At 37.1% G+C, this 19,346-nt stretch overlaps 1 protein-coding gene across 1 annotated transcript; it reads right to left on the reverse strand.

Annotated features, from left to right (window-relative positions):
- Positions 1-13,343: 13,343 nt before the first annotated feature.
- On the reverse strand, positions 13,344-18,953 carry LOC103151469 (dolichyldiphosphatase 1). The gene is made up of 8 exons (XM_007571555.1): positions 18,837-18,953; positions 18,118-18,218; positions 17,902-17,986; positions 16,846-16,945; positions 16,443-16,541; positions 15,071-15,199; positions 14,866-14,955; positions 13,344-14,751 (listed from the first exon to the last, which is right to left on the reverse strand). Exons 1-8 carry the CDS (start codon positions 18,910-18,912, stop codon positions 14,715-14,717), a joined length of 717 nt encoding a protein of 238 aa, XP_007571617.1. The 5' UTR covers positions 18,913-18,953; the 3' UTR covers positions 13,344-14,714.
- Between the last annotated feature and the right edge of the window lie 393 nt (positions 18,954-19,346).

Consider the following 19,346-nt stretch of genomic DNA (forward strand, 5'->3'; position numbering starts at 1 on the left):
GTGGCATGGCTCGGGAATGCTTCGCTATAGCACAACCTGGCCAGCTCGCCGTCATAGAATCCACTATGAATTATTCTGTGTAAATGTCAGGTCCTCTCCATATAATTTAAACTGAAGGAGAATTGGGCTTTGCAACATGACAATTACCCAAAACATGCTAGTAAATCCGCCATGGCCACGAGAATCGACAAACGAACGTCCTTGTCCTTGTGAAAGCCTGCGTCTTGATCTCATTAAGATGCTGTGGGGCGACTTGATGCCGGGTTTACACGCAAGAAACCCCTCAAACATATCGCAGCTGAAAGCAAGGAGCGAAGCTTTTCTCACATTCAGGTCAGAGACGGCAAGATGGCTCTAATTTAATTTAATTTAATTTAAGGCAACATGTTCCATCAAGTCACTGAATCCCATCGAGCATGTCCAACAGTAAGGAAACCATTTCATTTTACCAGTAAGAGACTTTAAGCTGTACCAGCCTCAGTTGCAAAAAACTATTCCAGAAGGCCTGAGCTGGTGGTACTTTCCATGGAAAGGAGAACATAAAAAACAGAGAAATCACAAAGTTAATGCTAGGCATGGCTTCATTAATGGCTTCCTTTCATCCATTTCCTCTGGATAAAAAGACCGAAGCTCTGCGTAAGAAGCAACCTACTTTCTTCAGGGAATAATAAAGAACAAGGGGTTGCCTATAAAAATGCATGGATATCATACATTATCAGAACATTAAAGTGTCACACAGCTATAATTATATGTTTTTATTTTCCTTTTATAATAAATGTAAAAATAAGCAGAAATTCAAGAAAATTTGTGTCAAAGTTTATCCTGATTTTTTACTATCCACTGTTTTTTTTTTTGTTTGTTTGTTTTTTGCTTTGTGGTTTCCTGCCTGTAACAACAGCTGTACAGTTTCTTCTACAATTTCTACAACTGTCAACTTTGAAAAAAGAAAAAAAAAAGAAAAAGAAAATCAGAATACCCAGCGAGGTGAAGAGCCTGCCAGATACCCAAAGAGCGTATCAGTGATTTCAGTCGAGGACCTGGCGGAAGTGTTTGGTAAGTGCGTCTGAAGCGGAAGCCGAGGATGACAGCGTTTCTTGTGTACCGTGTGTGTCCTGCCAGCAGGCAGCCTCTGGGTCGCCTAAGTGTACCATCTGTGGCCAGGTCTGCCATGCTATCACACCTTGTACCACTGCCACGGATGAGGAGGACGTGTTTGAGCGAATGACTTCATGCTTTCCCTGCCAGAGCGCAGCATAGTCAAGAGGAGCCAAGAGGAAGTGGCGTCATTTGTTTTTCTGCATCCAGCTCGTTTGCAAGAGAAATCAGAGACAAACAGCTAAAACTGATGGTCTCGTCTGAGTTTTTAAACATTTTTTTGAGGCATTATTTGCAGAAAATTTGTCCCCTTCTGCCCCTCCGCCTTGCCGGTCACATGTTAAAAATATAAATTAATTTCTCGACATTAGTGTTTGTGGAGCTCAGGCAGCACAAATGATCTAAAAGTCCTGCCGGGTTTTCTGCAACTCTGCCAAAAAAAAAAAAAAAAATTAAGTCACTACTAGATTTATGTATTTTCAACCGGAAAAAAAAAAACACAGCTGAAACCTTTCTCACATACATCTTGTTGCATTTGCACAAAATGGAAATAGAGACAAGCTGCTTCTGCGTCAAACGTCCCACCCTGCTGTGACAGAACCCCCAAAGTCAGAACACTGATGCATCCGATTGCAGATTTAAAATATTTTCAGAGCTTTACGGAGCACCATTCATATTCGCATAATTCACACGATGGATGTCCTGATCAGAATTTATTCATAGCTGATACCGGTTCAGGTTGTTCCCTGTCCGACGCCCAGCCTGATGCTGCATCCAAATCAACCTAGGCACAGTGTCGTGCCAAAGTATATTTTGTATTTATTTATTTTTTGTTCCTCGTTTTTAAAATTTTCAGGTCATCAAAATCATTTTAATATCAGACAAAAGCAATCTGAGTAAAAGAAAATATATATATAAAAAGTTTCCAATGATTTATCATTTCTGAATAGAGTGGCTGGATGGTAGCACAGTTGGTGTGCGTTTCAAGCATGAAGCCACTGTAGCTCAATTGGATTAAGTCTGGACTTTGCCTAGGCCACTCCAGTGCTTCTTCCTGAGACATTCTTAAATGGACTTCCCGGTGTGCCTCAGATCGTTTCCTGCTGAATAATCCAAGTACACTTCGGCTTAAAGTCTTGAACTGATAAGCAAGAATTTAAGCTCAGGATTTTCCAATAGAGGGCCGAATTTAAGATTCTGTTGATTACAGCAAGATGTCAAGTTTGATTCTTAAAAGTAGATGGTCCTAGGTGCTGATCTACGGCAACGAGTAGTTTCTTTAGACGAGAAAGGAGTCAAAGTGAAATGAGGAAAAGTCGCAGCAGAGAAGGCTTTTGGTACGGGCCAACATGCATGTCGCTGTCAGCTGAAGAAATCAGAAAAGCATGTGGACTGAGTTCCCCGCTGCTTTCACAGGGATCAGTGCTGTCCATCACCGCACACTTTGCAACATGTTCCATCAACTAAACACAAACCCTGACAAGAAGCTCCGCAGAAAAACCTCACTATTTAAGCCGGTTACTTGTTCTCTGAAACCGCACGTAATGACAGGAAAAATGTGCTGCAGGCCACTCAAAACACATACTGTGTGAGTGTGTGTTTTTTTTTTGTTTTTTTTTTTGCTTTTGCTTTTACCGTTTCCTTCAGTCACATCTGGGAAAAACGTGGATTTCTGCATCTACCCAAGACAAGACAGCCTTTCCTCAGAACTCGACATTTTTGTTGTCAAGGTGACAGAGGTCCGAGAACCATTTAAGCTGGACTGCAGGATCTCTTGGCTCTAACAGGGTTTTTATTATTATTATTATTATTATTAATTTATTTTCTGGAAAGACTAGAGTCGGTGAAGCGTTTCACAGATCTCTAATGTGTGGGAGAGCGGCCAGATGGCAGAAGACGGCAGCTTTGAGTTTGCAGAAAGACACCGAGAGGCTCTAAGTGCACGATGCAAAAGACTGTTGTCTGACTGGACGAATGCTGAGGAGCTGCAAGACATTTTTAGAGCATTTCCTGGAAATCTTTATAAAGTGAAGGATTATCATTGAAGCACTGAAGTTATGGTGACAGGCTGACGTTCAAAGATATGTTTATTTGTAATCCTTTATGGTTTTTTCACAGACGCCCAACAACTATTGGAAATCTGGACCGTGTAGGTTATTTAAGTTACTGTAAGTTTAAGTTTTTCAAGTTTCATCACACTTGACCTCATACTCCATTATGGCTGCCATAGGTTCAGAATATATTTTTTGTACTACTGGATTTTTGCCCACTCATAAAAGACAACTGCCATTTTTATACATGATCTATTAGGATCTGAATTTGTAAAATGTATAGAACTACGTCACAACTAGCTTATTGCTGACAGGAGCTAGATCATGGTTAAATTGAGATCAAACTGCAGACAGCATATCTAGCACTTCGAGGCTTCTTTCGTTTTTGCATTAAATGAGGCTGTCTTTATCCGATGTTACATTAAAGTTGGAAAACAATTTTAAAAATTTCCACAGAGGAAAGTACTTTTTCACAGTACTGTAATATTTTTGCTTTTTTTTTCCCCCTGTCTCTTCAGAAGTGATTATGTAGTGACTGTGTCAAAAATAACTCACAGGCTACTGGTTCAGAATCATCAAAGCGACATTAACAAAAAAAAAATGTCTATATGACTTTATTTAGACGCTCAAAGTCTTTTGCTAGAGAGCAAAACAAACTATGGAATATGGCACCTGATGGTGAAGCATCGCCATCCTTGTTAAGACTCAACAGATGAATGAACAGGTGACAAAATATGAAAACATTAAAGGGGCTTATGAGCATTTCATTCAGACTGGGAGGATTAGAACGACAAGACAGGCCAGAGAACATCTAGAGATCCGAGCTGTAATCCAGGGCCTGATGTCCTCCTGATTCTAGGCGTCCGAACCAAAAAACTGCACACTTCAGCTTGAGCTTCCTACAGAGTTTTATTTAATCTATTCCCAAACCAGGGCAGTGAACGAAACCAATAAAGATTTGGCGCATCCTTTAGGAAAGACTCCTTGGAGATCATATAAAACAGAAGTGCACATTTTGACAAACAGAACAGCGTACAGGTTTATTTTTCTTCTTTCTTTTTCAAAGAAAATAGGTAACGCTTTATTTGATGGGGGTGTGCACTAGACTGACATGACACTGTCATAAACATTCATGAAGGAGCCTTTATGAATATTTATGACTCTTGTCATGAAGTGTCATTCGGTAAATAATGACACTTTCAATGCAAAGTTGCATTAAAAGTCCATTAAAAGTGCCAACTTTGCATTAAAGCGCAAAAATTTACCAAATAATAAAAAGTGTCATATCAGTCTTCAAACAAAGTTTTACCAAGAAAGGTTACCGTCAGACAAGCTTTTCAAATGATGATTTCATTTTTAAGAAGAAAAGTTATTCAAACTCCATTTGCTCTGGTCAATTTGTCCTTTTAGGTAACTCAAACACACTCAGTCTAAAAGATGACCCAGTAAAGAGCGAAATTCATGGTTCCATTAATTAGATCGATTCACCCCGACCCTGAAAAGCCATTACAGCCCCCAGCCATCATACTGCCACCACCATGTTTGACTGGCACTATCATGCTTTCATCTAGTTTTGCATCAGATGTGAGAGAAGGCGCACTTTGATTGATTGATGTGATTTCTTCATTGTGGCTTTTTATCCTCGAATAAATGAAATTGTCAAGTGAAAACAGCTTTTTGTATTAACTCAGGCTATCTGTCTCTGGTATTAGCATTTGTTTAATGATCAGAATCATTAAAGTGTGACAGAAAAGCAACAGCGGATGAAGTATGTGGTGTAAAAAAAATACAGTTTCAAATAGAAATGCCTGCATCAAAATATGCCCTCAATTTTCTTTTAGTCTTTTTGGGTAAGAATCAAACGAAGAGCACAACTGATTCATCAGTATTGCCGTCCTCTCAGCCATAAACTTTTCTCCCTAATGTGCACGCATTTGTATGTGTAGGTGTTCAGACATCTTTAATCCTCAAACAGGAATTATGCCTCCATTTATATTTATGGACGGATTTAGAGTCTCTGCAGTGTTATTGTAATAAATCTGCGAACGTAATCTTTGACCCGAAAGAAAATTGATAAGGTGGAAATGGAAAACAGGATGTTATGTTTCCTTTTTGATCCGAGTAATACAAATTACGGAAGGAGAAGCAATAGGAAAAACACAGTGACATCATCACCACAGAAAAACGTCTATTTAAAAAAACAATTTCCTTTACACATCTCAATGGAATTTAAACAATCATAATTTACATTTACAAAATCTCTCACTGGTGGATTTCACTTTTCTCATGTGTTGCACACGCAGAATGAAACACTCACTAATGTACAAGTCTGAAGGTGTTGGAATAGGTTCTCATCTTAACTTGCCTTTGAGTTATTTTGTGTTATGTGTTCATGTTTTCTAATTTACTTTGAAAGGCACAGCTGCAAGTTCCTGTCACTTTCTGTTTATGTGCATGTTGTACTGCTGTTGTCCACTGGGGGGCAATGAGAGCGAGTTCTTGTGTGTAGGCAGCACTGTTCTAACAACACAGAAGAAGTTAAAAACCTGAACGTTAGCAATAAAGCGAAACGCAGCTTTCTGACGAAAAGAAGTGTGGTTCATTGTGAACATGAGTACTGAACAAGAAAACAAGAAGAAAAGGTGTCATTTTTTATGTAACTAAAATCAAAAGCATAAGATGTGTTAATAGCTTGAACACAGGTTGCTTCCATTGATATGTGACGTTCTCCTCAGTTTGTCTTTGGTGTGTATTCATGTTATTAGACCAGTGAAAAAATAATAATATATATCTTGTTATGCTTAGATATTTTTTTTTATCTCCGTTGATTATGTTTTTGTGACGCTGTTGATAAGGAGCCAGAACTGGTTAATATAAAGAAAGTCTAAATACATTGTAAGTCATAATTATTGTAGAAATCTTTCCTGATTATTGACTCTTCATAAATAAGTTGTTTATTGCAATGTATACCAGCAAGATCTCTTTTTTTTTTTTGTACAAATTTGTTCTTGTTTCCAAACGTCTGGAAATGCAGTGCAAATATCTGAGAAGTGTGGGGTCGATTGTAATCACTCCTCCTTTATTCAGTATTCCCTGAGCATTTTTCACCGCAGTTAACAGCAGCAAGTGTTTTTGTCTTTACCGACTTTGTCCATTTTTCTTTTGTAAAATAGTTTTAGTTCACACTGTTTGAACAGTGTGAACTGTTCAAACAGTTCACACTGTTTGTGTGAACAGTGTGAACTGTTGTGGTAATTGTGATTACCACAATTGATTTGTGGTAATCAATTACCACAAATTGATTTTAAATTTGTGGTAATCAAAGTCGTAGCCCAGTCATCGAAGTCATAGGTCTGGACTTTGCACCAATTGGCTGGACCTCTGTTGGGTTAGGTCCAGCCAATTGGTTGGACCCAATTGGCCAACCAACTGGCCAATATTCACCCCCAATTTAAAGGAGGTGAATTTTTATGCAAACATTTAATTTATGTTGTATATTTTTACTTAATATTCATTATTTTTGTAGAAATCAGTTTTCATTCCTAATAGTTTTTTTGCTGCTTGGTTCAGGTGCAAAAAAAAATGACATAATAAATCTCAGAGTGGATTTTAAAGTGCTGGAGGACCTTAATTTAGCAAATCATTCTATCATTCAGTTGCTTAAAAGTTTGGTGTTTATTCAGCTGTATTTGCCTTTCTTTTCAAATGCTGTTTGGGCAGGCTTAGACAACTGGGTTTTAACTTTTGCTTCTATTCACTGTTTGTGTTAGATTAAGGCAGGAAAACCACTTGCTTAACTTTTCAGAGTCGGTGCAGCCAGATTTTACCAAAAACAAACTACCAGAGAGCTCCATTCTTCCTCCTCTCATACCACCAGTATGAGGGGAGGAAGCCTGTTCATGTCCATGACACCCACATTTACTTCCAGCAAACATGTTTAGTCGCATATTCTGACAAAATACATTCTGTGTGTTTTATATTTTGTGTTGTAACAAACACAAACTTTATGTTTTACTAGAATTTTTTTTTGAGGGTGTTTAAAAGGCAAGGTAGTGCATAACTGTGGAAGAAATATGACACGTTAAACGTTTTAACAAGTAAAATTCTGAAAAATGCGGCATACATTTGTATTCAGCCACACCAAGTCACTAAGTTACCCTTTATGTCATGATGTCAACGATTGCAAATATGAAAAAATAGAGTCCAGAAAATGAAGTGAGGTGGTTACAAAGTTTCTATTTTTACTGTCTTCTGTTTTGCATGTCATGAGTTAGAAATAGGTTTGGCAACTGCAGCGATCTTAAGAATTGCAAAATTGATCAAAATCCCTCCTGGAGGCAAATTTCCAATAATTGTCAAACTAAATCTCTAGCTTTAGTGGCTCCTAAACCTATGAGGCAGAAATGCAAATCTGACTGAAAAATCAAAACACAGGCAATATTGTCTACTGAGTAGTTGCAGGGATTTCCAGGTGTTCAAAAGCAGATGTTGCTGTTTGCATTTAAAATATAAATAGTCCTGAGCCAGACAGAAGAGTAAGAGAGCACTGTTTTTCTATTCCATTACAATATTAAAATTAGCCCAACATGTGCTTTGTAAAAATAGAAAAAAAAAAAGAAAAAAAAAACATATTCACTAGCCGGTCCAGGATCAGGACCCGACACCATCTTTTTCTCACAGTTTGTTTCCTTCTGCATCTAAATAAAGACTAAGTCATTTTTGAAGGTGAAAGAACTGAAACAAACAACCTCAGCAATCAAAGCTTTTAGATCCAACATTGATTTTTTTTTCTTCTTGATGTGGGAAAACAGCTTCAACAGCATTTATCACAAGAACAGAAGTCAGTTCACAAGACAGGACATAAACTTGGACAAAAATAGCAAATTTAAAGCACTATAAAAGTAAGTTTTATTGTTAATGGGCATCTACGGTTGCATTAGTTTTGTAATCATTTTATGCATTCATTTATATATGTATTTTTTTTCCCCTTATTTATGAATACCCGCCTCTAGAGTAAATTGGGGGCTGCTTATTTGTCTCATTGGGTTTTCCTTCATAAAAAAAAAAGAAATATATAAAAAAATATTCTGAGCCAGGTAGTGTAGAAAAAAATGCAGTGCATCCACTATTTCCTTAAAAGTATAATCAAATTAAAACAACCAAAGTAAGATTCCTATCTGCCACAGAGTAAGTTTCGACCTTTAACAGGGATTCCTGTCCTTGAAGCGTTGCCTCTAACCTGTGCTGCCAGGTCAGGCTGTGCTGCCCCCAAGTGGAAACTGTGAAAAGACAAGCGCGCACAGTCTGTGTGGTTCCATCTGTTTTTTCATTCAGACTTTATTTGGGTAACAACTTATCCCCTTCTGATTGTCTCAATATGTGTCAGTCATTTAGTCATTTTTCATGGGTGAAATTCAGCATTTGTTTTACACACTGACAATTATTTCGGCTCCCATTCAGGCATCTAGACTAGATCAGCCGTTGAGACAGAAAATCAGACGTGCCTGCTGAGGTGCAAAACACAAATGGATTATGACAAATCTCATGAGCCTTGCTAACTGACAGGTTTACAGCTGACATTACACACATTTTACCATGCATATAATGTAATCCCAAGCACTAATTATGCCATTAAATCAAAATCTGACATTTATCAAGAAAACAGTGTGCACTCCATAAAAGCAGCCTCTTTCACCTTTTTTTCTTTACTTTTCCTAAAAATGAAACACAATCAATAAGTTATATCACTTATTAGAACTCTTTTTTATTTTTTTACAGTTTTAAACAAGTAAACACATTTTCATAATATTTCATGAATGTAAAAGTGTTTCTGTAAAATGCATCCAAAGGCGGGCCTTAGATTAACTCAAAGGATGTGAATTAACCAGAGGCTTATGTAATTATCCCATCTTAATAATGTTAGTCTAAGTTAACTTCTGAATTCCAAAAAAGTGCAAAAAAAAAAATAAAAAATACATCTCAAGAAATATTCTACAATTCTAGCCTTTGAACAATAGCTAATGCAAAGCTGATGTAAAGCGCTGTGAGGTAAAATGTTAATCTCAGATATTTGCTTTCTAAAGATCAGCAAAGATCTCACGGTGTTTAGAGTATAAAGCAAGATTGGTGTGGATGAAAGCATCTAGAAAGATCTAGAAAAAAAGCAGAAAAGGCTGAAAATCCATGTGGAAAAACTGCATATAGTCAGCTATGCTGTTTACCTTTCATTAATACAAGTAAAGGAAAATTGCAGTGCTCAGAAAGCCATCGCAGTAAAAAAGTGAAATAAAATAAAACTACCCCACTCTGAAACACCTAATTACATGATTGGTAAGGAATGTAGGCTTCAGTGTCCTACAGGAGGCTTTAATTGGAGGAGTCGTAGCCTAGGTAGTTAAATAATGTCACATTGTTCTCTTTTCGTAAAATAATTGAGAACATAACCAATTTGCTTTGTTATGCTTACATTCTCTCCTGTGGAAAATGTTGTTTTTTTTTCTTCCTTCAGTTCTCAAACTATTTGAGAGCTGAAGGAATACAGTCCTGTGTGTGTTTATTCAAAATATGAATAACTTACGTGAAGCGCCAGGATCAGACACATTATGTCTGATCCAACCATTTATGCACATTTATGTACAATGTGAATTTCTTTTGCATTATGAGTATAAAAGATATTGCAGAACACGATAAGTATATGACATGGCTAAGATGCTTATCTGAGGAACCTTGTGGTAGTTGGTGTTTCATGTTTCAGCAGACCCAAAAAAAGAAGTACGAAGGCGGCTGTTGGAGCACGTATTATGGCACCGCTCATACATTTGTTAAAGCAACAGTACAATCTGTGCAAACATTTTGTTTGGGGTGAAAATTGTGCCTCCACAGCCTCTAATTATAACACGCTATTCAGTGTTTCGAAATCTGTTGGCAGCAAGGATACAATCACTTCATTAATCATAATTACATAATTGAACTGTTCACACTTTTTTTTTTTTACATTTGTTTTAATCCTAATTAGTGGATGTATATACTTTTTTTCTTATTTCTCTTCACTTAAGCGTTTGACCTGCTGAGTGAAGATTCAACACCATGCTTTCAGTTTTCAGTCAAAGATAAAGGCGCAAAATATTTTGTGGTGTCACATCTGATTTGTGCAAAATTATGATGATTCAATAAAACTGACTGTGTTTTCTGAAAAAGTATTAAAGTAATTCTTACTTCTATCTAAATAGAAATAAGAATTATTTCTTATTAAGAATGCCGTTTAAAGTCATTCACAAAGACATAATGATATTGTTTATATTTTCATTGGTGATATCTATGCATTGCATTTGGTGACGCGATCACTGACAGCGTGTGATCGTGAGATAATCGTGGTACAGGTGCATTCACGAAGATGTGAAAAGGCTGCCATCTAGTGGCGGCCATTAGTTCTTACAGGCACCGAGTGCGTTCTGACTTCACATTTTCCATGATCTATGATTTAAACGCATAATAAAAAGAATGTCTTGTACTATTTGACATTTTTACGAATAGTCAGAGGCAAAATCTCTCATTTCTGGGGAAACAGAGTCTTACAGCGGATAACTCTGATATCCTGTTTCCCAAGTTTTTACAGTAAAGTAAACAAAAAAATGTTTAAGAAGTGAGCATAAAACTAATAACCCTCTCCACCCCTCGTGTATTTCTTGTTAATCTTCAATTATTTAATCTAGTCTATCCCCCCCCTGTCATAATTCCTTGGATTCTGTAAACAGTCTGGTGTGCACAACAGAAGAGGTTTTTTGCTGATCTGACAAACAGGCTGACCTTTCTGTTTGATAAACAGAAGTTGACCTTTTCATTGAGCTAACGTCTCTTGCCATTTTTTTTTTTCTTTTTGCAGAAACTCCAATTTTAACATTTGGCTGCAAACTGGAAATCAGATGAAAAACCCATTTTTGACTTAAACAATATTCATAGCACGCCAACTACACCATCTGGATACTGTCACGTTGGTGCAATGCAAACAAAAAACAGGAAAAATGTTTAGATGATGTTTGGAGCCTTTCAGCTTCAAAGCTGAAGTAAACATCTAATCAGATTACTGCATCAATGGCTTTTCCTGCCCATGCAGAGCAGCAAACAGTGCATATTTTATAAAGAAATTATCCACAAAGCAGAACATTTTTTTAGTTACTTCTTGTGAAAAAAAACACCCTTGGGTTACCTCAGAACATGTCTATTATTTGCTGACATTAGACAGTGCAATACAGAATAATCCTAAAAGCTAGTTTCTAATTTACCAGTACTGCACTTTTTTTTTTTTTTTTTTTTGCCATTCCTTAAGTGGCGAACAAGATACCAACATAGAGCTCAGTGCGCCATAGAAAAGCTGAATTACACGTCTACTTGTTAATCAAACTGGGGCAGTGATTTGATTAGCAATTTAATTTGCTCCACAGAGATCTAATTACGGTGAATATCAGAAGGTGAACAGCTTACATCTCACACAAAACATTAATCTTGGATTAATTATCCTTTTAGAAGAAAATGCTGGCAGAGACGTAAACACACCCGACACCCATTTAGTTTTTCTGTCTGGCGGGATGACTTTTAGATCACCACTGATTCAGTAAGACAACAGATCAATAGGATGCCAGGGATTCAAGCTTAAATTAATCCACCGTGTGTGTGTGTGTGTTAAATGTGAATAACTGACAACTTTATGAATAAATGAAACAGAGTTTGGATTGGGAAGATCTCTATGTGACAGACAAATGGGGGGTGGGAGGGACAGGATAAAGTAGATGGTTTGGAGCACCTTTGAAGCTACAGTAAAAGTGAAAAATCTACCTTCAAGAGGATAAGACCTAAACTCTGCCGGTAGATGTACCTAAATTTTCTTTCCATCTAATTTGCTTGAGCAAAACAAACTTGTAGTGGTTGGACTAGGACACCAAAACCTGCTTTGACCAAAAGACCCACAACCCTTTAAATACAACCCTGCAATTTTTATATACCAATTTTCTCACAGAGTTCAAGCATTTTTTTTAACAGTATGACAAGCAAACATATTGAAGTCTGATTCAGAAATGCAATAAAAGGTTTCAAGATTCTTAAAGCCTTGGCTTTTAATAAATAGCACATCAAAGCTAAACATAGGGCAAATATGAATAGAGTAGGAGAAGTTAAATGTAAAGAATTTAGAGAAAATAGATCAGAAAAACAGAACTAGGACTTCACATGCAGGCTATACGACAGGAGTTTGGGGAAAGTACGAAGCCTAAACAGTGAATTAGAGGAATGGCCCATTTAAATAAGGCAGGAGCAGAGGTCCAGTTCAGCACATTTCTCCTAAAAACCAGCAATTTAAATAATGGTATACAGTCTTTCAGATACCTTTCACTTGGACAGGTTTAGTAGCTGGAGGGAAGAAAATAAATTAAGCCTAAGCAAATACTGCCAACAGAAATTAAAGGTAGTTCACCATTAATCTCTATGCAAAGTTATCTGTCGCATGCAAACATCTGTGGTTGAGCTGCTGCTCGACTGATTCAGTAAGGTGTGTTGGAGAAATCATAGCACTTGGTGAGATTGGTAACAATTGAATACAAATGCATTATTTTCAGCTTTTTATTCATAAAACATTTTAAAAAACCATGCATCATTTTTTTTCCATAGCAGAATTAAGCATTACATTAAGTTGCCTTTGTTTGTGGCAGGATTTTCAAAGGCCATATTTCCTTTTTATACCACAAATTCAGACAGCAAGAGAGCACCAAACTTGTGGCCACAGAGAAGTCCTTATTTTTTGACTAGACATTTAAAAAAAAAAAAAAAAAAAGTAATCTTAATAATCCTCATGGTTTCTACTGTTAATTGAGTTTAGAGTTTAAATACAGTTTTAAATTAAAGCCTCCGTTTCTGTATTTTGCTCCCATTTTTCTTTTAGCAATTTGAAAGTCAACCCGGTTTTTACCATCCTTGCAGCATGGATTGCAAACTTATAGCTTCCCCCCCCCCCCAATTTATCGTTTTTTGCAATTATATTTTGCAGGTGAGGGAGCGGCACATGCATGTGTTCGAATCATTTCCGCTGCCAAAAACAAAAGTAGACTAGTACAGTTGACAATGAAATCCATGTGCAAAGTGTTTAAAGAAAAAAATTGTTTGCAACAGGATGAAAAAAATATATCAAAGTAGCACACTGAACTCATCTCTTGTACATAAACACATTTTTATTCAGCCTGATAGAGGTTACACATGAAAAAAAAAATTCTAAGAGAACTACTTCCCTTTGTGAAGCTAATGATATGACTGTTTTAATCAGCTTCAGATCCCCATTTGACAGCTTTCAACATTAGCTGCCGTAGGCTGCGAGGAAAAAGCATAATCACATGCTACAACTGACCTGAGGCGTGTTTTTAAATCTTTCTTCAAAAAAAAACAAAATACAAAACATATCCCCCCCCATCATCAGTTATGATTAAACACTAGGTGATAAGGAATGTTATTTTGGAAATGCAGATCAAAAGAAAACTTTTCTGCAGCAGCAGAAAAGACAAGAAATGGAATACTTAAAAAACTAAAACAAAGAAAACCGACCCCCAGAACTTTGTTCCCAGGTTGCTACTGTATATGAGGCAATACCGAGAAAAAACAAAAAAAAACACTCACTCCAAAGTAGCTTTAACACCAAGAATAACTCAAAACTCGCTGCTGCGATTCAGTCTCACAACCCTCAGACAAAGAAATGCAAACAGAAACTACATCTGTGGTAATCAAGATTACCGAAGGAACGTTAAGATTTACAGTGCCTGCAGATGAGCTTTGGAGCCTAATATTAGGACCGAGTCAAAGACACAAAGCAAAGACTTGAGGAAAAAGGGGAGGATCTTAACATTTAACTAGTGTTAGTCCTTAACTTGCAAATTTCACAAAGTGCAAATTTTCTCTTATATTACATAATGACCAATTTTAGAAATTGCTCATTTTCTATTGTAGAAGAATGAAAAATGGTTAATTCCACAAACTACCAATAGAGCTGTAACCAGCCACCCCTCCCCACTTACTCTCCCGTTATCCAATGCAAAATTACAAAAAAGGACACAAAAAAAAAAAAAAGAAAGAAAAGAATTACTAAATACATGCCGTTATGACGCTCATCAATATGCTTGTAACTTGATCAAAGCCTCCATTTTGGCTCTTCGAATCTCTTACAGTAAACTGTTACTGTCAGCGTGCGTTTATAGTTAAAATATATATTAATCTATCATTAAATAGTATGCCTCTTGCACAGTCTTGCATGCACTGAAGAGCTTTTTGGACAAGCTGTACAAGAGGGGAAGGCGTGTGGACGGACGTGCTCAGGCTGCAGGCTCCGGTCCGGGATCTTTCTCTACCTGGAGTACGTTTTTCTTTTTTGTTTTGCCCAACATTCCTTGCAGCCAAGTCAGTCCAAAAGATGATTCTCCAGTGTTTTTTTGTTGATTTAGCTTCCGTTTGTGTGAGTGTATGAGAATGTCTGTCTGTGTGTGTGTTTGTGCGAAGTGTGGGCCTAAACTGAGGTTTCACAAAGTGCTCTGCAGATCACTGAAGTTTTGTTCCAAGCTTTCGTTGTCTGTTTCTGAAAGAGCAAAAATGAATATAGTTCATGTTTTTATAAGTTTCCAGGTAAACAAGGCAGACACATTTTAAATTGCCTGTTTGAAATGTGACATCCGCTCAGACTGAACCTTACCTTGCCTCTGATCTGGTCACTGTATACTCAAACCATAAGATGTTGGGAATCAAGCTTGTGTCTCGCACCAGGAAGTACTCTGATATTGGCCTGTTGGATGTAACAAAGTCAAAGGACATTATATTAAATGATCGCCAAATGATCCAACTCCTCTTGAAGCCGATTAGTTGATCAAAAATGACAGGAGAATTAAATATTCACTTACCATGCTGCAATTTTGGGGAATAAAGGTGTCAGCACCTCTTGTGTGAAAAAGAACCAGATAATGGCCATTGTGCTGCCAGTCACTGCCCCATAGAAAACCTGACTCCAGGTGTGATACAACAAGTAGACCCTGGAAATGACAGGAGAAGGGGGTTTCATAAGAAAAAACAATCCTGCAACATTATTAGTATTATTGGAAAAGAGGCAGTTTGGCTACAAGGAAATGTTACCAGACAGGGATACATTTTAAACCATTTCTCATAGTCATCATTGATAGGACATTTACAAGCATGCTGTGCAAATTTTGCAGGAATAATCAAATACATTTTATATTGTGTAAAAATACTCCAAGTTTGAAATGAAATAATGCATTTATATAGTTTTCAGCCTTCGAATATGGAACAAGGTGAACAGAAAGGAAGTAGGACACCAAGAATGGGAATGGATCCAAGGAATATTTAGACTTTTCTTTTCCTACTCGGTCCAGACCTGAAATCATAGTCCACACATTTCTTTACGATGCAATATCAATGATACAACCATCATCGACATTTAAAAGGAAATCCTCACTATGCTAAACAGGGAGGCAATCTTTTAGCAACATACGCACTTCCTCAACATAACGGGACTTTGTTTCACAAAATGTGATTCATTTCTATGCAAATAAACCTAGACAAAAAAATAAAATGAAACAAAAAGCTATTCCTGTAAGGAAAGCAGTTTGGTGAAAGGGACAAATTTTCTGTATAGTAAAAACAACGAACAGAAAAAGTTTGTTTTATATACATATATATATATATATATAAAACATGAATAATTCAAATTATTTATCTCCAATTAATAAACCTGATACAAATATGAATAAAGTGCAAATAGAATATTTTTCAGAAATAACCCGTTCTGTCTTTAAAAGAAATGGTTATGCATCTAAAAATATTTCTGGAACTAACAGGAGATATGAAGAATGAAACAAGTGATCACGTTTAGTTTTCTGGCATATATTTACTGTGCAAGGCTGCATGGTCAGTAATTTTTGGGCTGCACATGAACATCTGCCGAGTTCGTCCTTGGGGAAATGATGAAATCTATGTCACACTGACCCATGCCGGCCTCAGCAGATGTGAAAGCCAAATAATTTGTATCTTGTTTCCCATTTATAACCCCATCGGAAGATTTGCTCTCAACTCAACAAACAGCGACTTTAGAGGGACATTCGATAAACAAACGCTTCATATCTTTAAGAAAAAATACTCAATGTCACAATAAAACACTATGTTAATAATTACAACAATAACTTGTAACATGTTATTCCTTTTTCACATTAAACTCACAATTTAGGACATCCTAGAGATTTGGAGGAAGAAGACGCTTACCTGCTGTAAGAGACGGACGACGCCATGCCCAGCAGGACGATGGACAGGACGTGCCTCCACAGCAGGTCCACACATCGAGCATTGTTTGTCTGGTGCATTCTGAAAATGATCAGTTCACACCATGATATCCTTCCTCATGTTAAAGTAAATCAGCGATTACAAAAATGTTGTCTGTACTTAAAATGATGACACATGCCCTCTAAAAACAAAAAAAATAAAATCAAAAAAAGTTAAGCAAAACAAATGTGCGAAGATGAGTAATTGCGTATCATACAATGTTGGTGAACACTGGATTTTAACTTAACTGGGTTGACAACTGATTTCAGCAGGTTAACCCTAAATTACAAAGCTCAGCCATGTGACCTTTCACCCCAGCCCAAAATGCAGAGACAAACAAACTTACCTTAAATAAAGAAAAAGAAAGAAGTAAACAACGAAGAACCAGATAAGCTGGGAATGATTCGAGGGCATGCCGTACTCGGCATAAACGGTTGTATGAGATCCTAAAGAAAGAAAATAAAGCAAGAAAAATAATGCAATATTTAAAGTTTCTGCAACCATTGAGGTTCTTAAACATATAATACAAAAAGAGTTTTTAACTAGATGCTATGTATTGCAGATTTATGCAAGATCCCAGAACAAAACAGCTTTAGAAATTTGTATTTCTTTGTAATGGTGGTAACGATTAAAAATAATGTATAGAGTAGCAAATTGAACTTTTGGTGAATTCAGCCCCTCACAAAAAATGCATATCAGTATCACCATGACATTTAAAATCTTTCAAAGCAGGAATGTTTTAAGACTCAGTGGTTTGTTAAAGAACAACAACAAAAACCAGTAGCATGGTGGCAGCGCGGTTAAGATTAGAGCAGATGGGAAGATTGATGGAACTAAATACAGGACAATCCTGTAAGACAACCTTTTAAGAGACTGGAAAGTGGAGCAAAAGTTCACCTTTTAGAGAGAATGACTGTAAACACACAGCCAGAGTCACAATTAAATGATTTATATTAAACCATGCCGATGAGGTATCGTTTAATATACCTCAGTTAAAGTCCTAACCAAATACCGACTGACAATATCAAAGAAAATAGATTTTTACAAAATATTGAACAAAAACATACCACTTTTCAGTTATTTTATTTACAAGAAATTTCAAAAATTACATTTTCCTTTCACTTCATGTATGCACCGCTTTAAGCTCTTTCACCATTGTTTGTAGTTGACAAAATGTGAGAAAACCCCCCGAATATGAATACTTTCCTAAGGCACTGTACAAGAATCATATCCTTTTATCACAATAAAAAAAAAGAAAAAGAAAACCTGACTACTGCTAGGGGTTATAATACTTAAATGTCATCAGAACAAAATCATCTCATCACATACATCACCCATATCTAACATGATATTTTTGTTAAGTCCTGGCAAAGAAAAAAGAAAAACTTGTTCCCTCACTTACCTGCACAAGGGCGCGGCTCTCTGAGAATGTGCTTGAGCACCCAGTTCACTCCTTCATTTAGAAGGACTCCAGTGAAGAAGGAAATCTGTAAAAAGGAGGAAGAACCCAGTCAGCATACGAGGGCTCTCACGTACTTCTGCCCTGCTTCTTTACACATCTGTTCAGGCACCTGAGAGACCCATTACCACCTTCACAGCAAATATGAACACTACTTACCGTGTGCAGTTCCCGTTTAAACACTATGAGAGTGACAAAGCCCACAAGAATAGCTACGGGTAGGAGACTGATGTAGGCCAGCAGTTTTCCCGTGAGATCCCCTGAAACAGAATTAATAAGAACTGATTTTCAGGACAAAAATATCTAATAATTAAACATTCGTAAGGTCCAGAACTACCTGAAACTGAATAGAGAACAGAGAGACCAGGTAAGACGCGCATTAAGTTTTTATTAAAGAAATTCAGGGAAATGTTTAATTTTAATTCAGGTGAATTGTAGCTGTTAAGACCTTTTAACACAAGGCCATGGAGCTTTATACGTTAGCAGCAGTCCTGGTAATAATGCTATGCGTGGAAATGCCTAAGAGCTCCCAGCATAGCTATAACTTGTATTCTGAAATAAGAAATATTGCAGTGCTGTCAAACATATATTACAGAGCACTGCAAATACATTTGAATTTACGAAGGGGATAGCAAAGCTCGTGTTAGGAGAGCTAGCAGCATGCTAGCCGTCATTGTGAACATTGTTACAAAGTGCGCATGCGGAGATGTCTCACAATTTCGCAGCCCCCGGTGTGCCGGGTGTTGACCAAAGGCTCACAATTTGGCAGCTACTGAAGGCTGTGTCCATTCACTAGCAAACAAACCCGCTCACGCTGCTTGGAAATTTTCAAAAGCGACGAACGTAGTCGATACACAAACACTCCGAGTTTTACGTACCCTCGGGAAACTCTACGTGTGTCACTGATATGGCCTGCCATCGAGGTGGTGCCGAGCACTGCTCTTCCAACGCCATCTTACCCGGACACAACCGGGGCAGTTTACAGCCCCGCCCCAAAAACGAATGCACCCAATGAGGGGACGACTTTTATGTTCAAACGGAACCCGGCAGCAAAGGATCTGTCCAATCACCGCCACAATCTGGTCAGGAGGGATTCTGTCCATAGAGGAGAATTATTGAATGGAAAAAAATGTGATGAAAAAAAAAATCACTTGGAAACTTAGTTCCCTCATTCAAAAACTAAAATAAGAACAGAAAAAAAAGTATTTGGCATTATACGACATATAATTTTAAAAAAAGTTATGTAAAATACCTACTGATATAAAGAAACTCATTACCTTGCCCCTTAAATATTCTTGCAAAAAACAGAATAACTATTCAAAGAATAAAAACTTAGGTGTGCATCTAATATATTTAAACTTGAAAATTATTATACATCACCTGGAAGT

The sequence above is a fragment of the Poecilia formosa genome, unplaced genomic scaffold (genome assembly GCF_000485575.1).
Source record: "Poecilia formosa unplaced genomic scaffold, Poecilia_formosa-5.1.2 Scaffold282, whole genome shotgun sequence".
NCBI lineage: Eukaryota > Metazoa > Chordata > Actinopteri > Cyprinodontiformes > Poeciliidae > Poecilia > Poecilia formosa.

Excerpts from the sequence above, each read along its gene's own strand:
- LOC103151469 (XM_007571555.1), bottom strand. The coding sequence starts at position 18,912 with ATGGCGTTGGAAGAGCAGTGCTCGGCACCACCTCGATGGCAGGCCATA. Across the intron at positions 18,219-18,836 it reads ACACGTAGAGTTTCCCGAGG|GGGATCTCACGGGAAAACTG; the intron begins GTACGTAAAACT and ends ATTCTGTTTCAG. Across the intron at positions 16,542-16,845 it reads TTTCTTTTTCTTTATTTAAG|AATGCACCAGACAAACAATG; the intron begins GTAAGTTTGTTT and ends GATCATTTTCAG.